The 5,358-nt window shown below is 52.8% G+C and overlaps 1 protein-coding gene across 1 annotated transcript in view; it reads right to left on the bottom strand.

Moving 5' to 3' along the window:
- MAP4K4 (mitogen-activated protein kinase kinase kinase kinase 4) overlaps positions 1 to 4,680 on the bottom strand; it is a 72,796-nt gene extending 68,116 nt beyond the window's left edge. The window contains exon 1 of the mRNA XM_026045490.1: positions 4,628 to 4,680. Coding sequence (XP_025901275.1) covers positions 4,628 to 4,642 — 15 coding nt within the window. The 5' untranslated portion in view covers positions 4,643 to 4,680. The remainder of the gene's footprint in view (positions 1 to 4,627) is intronic.
- Positions 4,681 to 5,358: the final 678 nt, after the last annotated feature.

The raw sequence follows: 5,358 nt of genomic DNA, 5'->3' as shown, positions 1-5,358 counted from the left end.
GCCTGGATGCCGCCCTGTGCCACATGCTCTAGGTGTGCCTGCTAGAGCAGGCAGGTTGGACTAGATGATCTCTGGAGGTCCCTTCCAACCTTAAATATTCTGTGAATCTGTGAATCTGTGAAGAGCCGAAAGCAATCCGATTCCCTTCACAGATCAGCAGGATGCAGCACCCGGTTGTTTACTTAGCACAATTTTACACAGACTAGACTGGACAAGTCATGAAACACTGGGCACAGGAGCTRAGAAATGCCGCTGCTAAAACGGCATGCGGAAAACTTTCCCGAAGGATGCCAGGAGTGTGTGTGGGAAGAGGGGGGAGTAAGCAGCAGCCGCGTCAGGGCYTCTCACAAACAGAAAGAGAAGAAGAGATGGTGGTTCTTCCTCCAGATTAGCTACTAAACATTTCAAATCAAAGCCTCTCTGGAAGTGGAACACAGGATGGACCCTGGAAGCAACTCTGCAGCTGCAGAGGGAGCCTCCCAGGGCTAAGCAGAGCCAAGCTCCCTGTCCGGACTGCCACRCGAGTTAACAGCCTAGATGCCCCCAGACTGCCAGAAAGCCTTGCAAAGTTTGGATTTTTTCCCCCTTTATCTCCTTTTGCTTGGTAAGAAAAGCAGCTCTCCTGACCAAACGGTGCCTGCCGAATCTCCCGGCGCTTGTGCCGTATCTGATGGCATCGGCCACGCTGCGCTCGGAGAGCCGCAGCTCCCCGCTCCCCAACGGAGCAGGTAAGGGCTGGACCCCTGGCCGTTTGCTCAGCAAGTGCCTCCGGAAGGGTTCGACTCCAGCTAAAAATGGTCTTTTCCAAAGCAGAGCTCCATAGGGACCCTACAGTAGAAAGCTTAAGGACAACCTCCAGGAATCTCTTAAATAAGGCCTCCATATATGCAGCCCCTGATTAATCCTACACATGCACATGTCAGGAAGTAATTCTTAAAGCATGTATATGCTGAGAGTTCATGTTGTTCCCCTTTTAAGGTCATTGAATCCACTCCAACAACTGAATAGCTTTCAATTGATAAAGGCTGGTGTTTGGTTTGTTTTTATTTGTTCTATGCTGAAATGAAAATTTTCACCCTACATGCGCATCAGCTTCACCCTCAGAAAGTGAAAATTTGATGCAGAAATGCCATTCTGTAAGAATACTTGCAGATTTTTTCTTAATTTGCTCAGAGAGGAGGGATGACAAAGAGTTTCATGCACGTCAATCAATCCCCAATGTGRGAGGCAGCAGCGCTAACTGGTCATAACATATTCAAAGATCAAGCYGATACCTTCAGCCCACCTCCTCTTTTCTCATCCCTACCACCATTCTTTTCCAAATTAAAATCAGAAGAGAAAACCACAGGCAAAGCAGAGAGCAGTAAAGAACATTTCAACAGCAGCCTGCACAGTTTGAGGGGCGATATTTCTTCCAGCTCCTCTAGTGCCTCGGTTTCCTCACRCCAACCAGAGCTTCTTCAGAGGAGCGTTCACCTCGGCTTCACCACGTTGGGTAATCCAAGCTCTGCAGCCCAGAACTGATGCAGTCTGGGTGATCCTTGGTGGGCCTCGGTCTTCTCAGCAGTGGCCAGTGACAGGACAAGGGGCAATGGGTGCAAGCTGAAACACAGGCAGTTCCATCTCCATGTGAGGAAGAGCTTCTTTCCTGGGAGGGTGCCAGAGCCCTGGCACAGGCTGCCCAGGGAGGCTGTGGAGTCTCCTTCTCTGGGGATCTTCCAAACCCGCCTGGATGCCGCCCTGCGCCCCRTGCTCTGGGTGTCCCTGCTGGAGCAGGGGGCTGGACTGGATGATCTCTAGAGGTCCCTTCCAACCTCAACCATTCTGTGATTCCATGATTCTGTGACTCTGTGATCCTGAGCCATGTGGGACTTGCAGAACGGGGCTGTGGTACCTGGAACCTCGGGGTTGGCCAGGGCATCGGATGCTGTAGCGAGCTGGGTGTTTGGCAAGGCAGAGCTGCGAGGGGAGAGAGTCTCCTGCCTGCTCCCAGCACGGGGCAGCCTCAACAGCCAGGTAAGCCCCCATGGCAGCCCCAGCACTTGAGCACAAGGACACAGCACCACCGGAGAGCTTCAGCAGAGGGGCAGCCCCCAGGGCTCTGGGAGCCGCTCACCAAGTGCCCCATGTCAGTTCGTGGCAGAGCCTCCTCCCTCGCCTGGGAGTGCAGCTCCCGCTAACGGGGCTCGGAGCGGGATGGGGAGCCCAGCGTGATGCCCAGACGCCTCCCGCGCCTGCCACCGCTTCCCCCTCCGCCTGCCCGGCCAGCCCCACGCTCGCTCCTAAAGCCGTGGCCAACTAGAGCGAGGCTTAAACTAGAGCGAGGCTTAAACGAGGTCGGCCGCCCCGGGGGGATGTCAGCGCCACCGCCACGGCTTGATGCACAGCACCGGCCCTGGGAGCAACGGCACCATGCGCTATTCCCACCTCTGCTCCCATCTCATCCCACCTTCCCGCTGGCGACGGCAGCACAACTGTTTGCAATGCCATGGGCTCAATGGGATCCATGAACCAGCCTGGGTTATAAATAACCAGGGGAAAAGGGGAACGCAAGGGTATTTTTAAGCGTGGAGCCGGGCCCACACTCTGATCCAGTTCTCCATCTGGCCGCAGGGGCCCTAGGGCCGGGAGGCTGCACGAGTGCTGRGAGGCGGATGGGGAGCGGGAGTGGACAGGATTATCCTAGGTCCACATCCACCCCTGAGGAAAGGGTGCCKGGAACAGCCAGGCTCGCTGCTAAAAGGCAGAGCTGACTCAGCACCACTCGGGAGAATTCACACCACAGTTTTAGCCCCCCCGGGCCCACCACTTTGAAGCAAAACACTTGGAATGTGTTGGTGAAGAGCTAGGATGGTTTTAAGCTGCGCGGCGCTAACGTGTCCAAACTCCTCCCTCTGCCCTTCATCCTCTARAAAACAAGGCGGGGAGCAGGAGGGCTGTGAGATAATAGAAGTGCCAAGACAAAACAAGTGTTTCCAAATCAGCCTGAAATCACAGAAAGTTTCAGAACAGAAGGCATCTCCTGCAACATGAGCCCAGCCCCACTCTGCGCAGCCCCTTTCAGTATTTTTTTCTTTTTTGCCCTGCACCCTCTCAATTGCAACTGTTTGTGATTAATACGTGCTATTAGAAAGAGAGAGAGCGTGCAGCACGGCCAAACTCACTGCGAGGGAAGGCGCCTGCGTGCTGCMCGGCGCAGTAAGCTGCCTTACTTAAAGCTGCTTGCAGCACGGGGGCAGCTTCTGCTGGGCAAAGAGCCCTTGCTTGAAGCCGGGGCACCTTCCTTCCTCTTGGCTCTGTCGACACGTTAACTGCAGCAAAACGGCCTCTTCAGGAAGGCGCTCTTTGAAATTTCCAGCTCCAAGCTGATCTTTATCAGGCTGCYTTACAAAGTAAGAATGTTGCTCTTGCTCTTGGCAGACACAACAGCTTGAGCTGGAGACGGGCAGTCACCCCGTGCACCCATCGCCGGGTGATACGGAGACGGGAGCGGAGCCCTGTGCACTGACCTAACCCTATCCTTGCTTCCCTCCCTCTCCTCCCTGTTCACCCATTTCTCCCCATCCAGGCTCCCAGGAGCCTGTGTCCAAGTCCATTTTCACTTGTCAGGACCTATTCATGCACCATTAAAGCATAAAACACTCTGCAGCGATATCCCTGTTCCTGCTATATGGAACCAGTTTGCCAAAGAACCTCTGCTTCCTGCAATGCACTCGGAGCACTACCATAAATTTTCCAGTATAAGACAAAAGTATGTTCCCAATATATGACTGAGGAGTTTAATAAGGTGCTTAATTCCAAAAGGCACAACCTCTTTGCAGGAGCGCACTGTCACTTAAACATGGTGCATATTGCACAAAAGGAGCCCACCAGATTTCAAATCTGGAGCTGCTGTGTTAATTTGCAGATACAAATCTATGAGGCATAAATGGAATCTACAGGGAATAACCCATTCTTTTTTCATTGGTTTTAGAAACTTTAAACTCATTGCTTTCTGAACAACATAGCCTCCGCTTACAGGACATCCAAGGATTCAAATACAGGCATTTCTATCTTTTATTTCTTGGACTGGGTTAATTTCCCATCTTTCCCATTTAAGCTCCACACGAAATCCCTCTGGGTCAGTTACAACTACTGCTTTACACTGCTGAATTCTGCCAGCAATCTGCTCCTCATTCCAGCAGATGTTTCTGCTTTCAGGCTTCTGGGAACTTCACTGGACCCATTTCCTTTGAATAACTGTATACCCTTTTTAGGCTGCAAATGTACCAGGGAAAAACTACCCTCCTCCACTTCAAGCAGCCTCCTCATCTTCTTCTGCAAGGCAGATGCAAGAAGAAAGAAAGAAGAAAAGGGGGGAGTGGGGAGTCTGTCCCCTTTGCGCACCCCTTCTCCTGAGAGCCTCCTGAGAGGGAAGCATTGCACGTGCTGCTGCGTCCCAAGCAGTTTGTGCCCAGGGGCCCCGGGAACACACAGAAATCTCATGAAAAGCTTGAGGGGTCAGGTCCTGCAAGCAACAAGCCAGCGTCTGAACGCGAGAGCCACGTCCTTCAAGGCAAGCATGAGTTAAGCCATACACCAGCCCGTGTTGCCCAATTTTACCCTTGCTGCTTGTATCTCTACTCACCTCCGTAACGTCCATGACCTTGATGGCYGCCAGCTGGCCCGTTTTGACATGCCGGCCCTGCAAAACAGAGAGGAGCGTCAACACCAGTGTCTCACTCCACAGCAGCCCCCCAAAACACCCCGAGTTGAACAGCCACGTGGCAGCTGCGACGCGGGGCTTTGCCCACCCCTGCTGGACCTTGAAAACAGCCAACCCTCCAGATTAGTTGAAAAAGAAAATTCCCTTCGAAACTTGTGTTCTTGCACACAATCCTGCAGGCTGCTGTTTTTCTCCACACCGAAAGGACGACTAGGAAGATGAAACGCAAAGAGGATCCCTGTGCAGCTGCCTGCCTGCCTCCTTCTGCAACACCCCAAATCAGCCCTGACAGCTCCTCAGCATTCAGGAACTGCAGGTTTTACTTCCAGGCACCATTTCTTGGCACCCGGGCGATACCTCACTTGGTAAACCCAACCTGCTGAGGTGGCTGAGAAAGGACAGTTCTCCCTGGTCTTCATGAGGCAAGAAGAAGACATGGTCTCACCCGTGAGCAAGGACACGTGTACCCGAAGCTGCAGTAAGGGATCCAGCTGCTGCCAGGGGCAGCTCTCACTCTTCTCTGCTATCTCCCACCCTTCTCCTGTCCCTTATTTCTCTAATGAGCATCCAGCTCCTTCAGGTGCTCCTCCAATCATATGATAAACTGGTTAGGATGACTAAAATGGCAGAAAGCTAATGGAAAAAAAATCCAA

The sequence above is a fragment of the Nothoprocta perdicaria genome, unplaced genomic scaffold (assembly GCF_003342845.1).
Source record: "Nothoprocta perdicaria isolate Ctin4 unplaced genomic scaffold, notPer1 scaffold_40, whole genome shotgun sequence".
NCBI classification, from domain to species: Eukaryota; Metazoa; Chordata; class Aves; order Tinamiformes; family Tinamidae; genus Nothoprocta; species Nothoprocta perdicaria.
The sequence above is the reverse complement of the archived record's forward strand: the minus strand, read 5'-3'. Positions and strand labels throughout refer to the sequence as shown.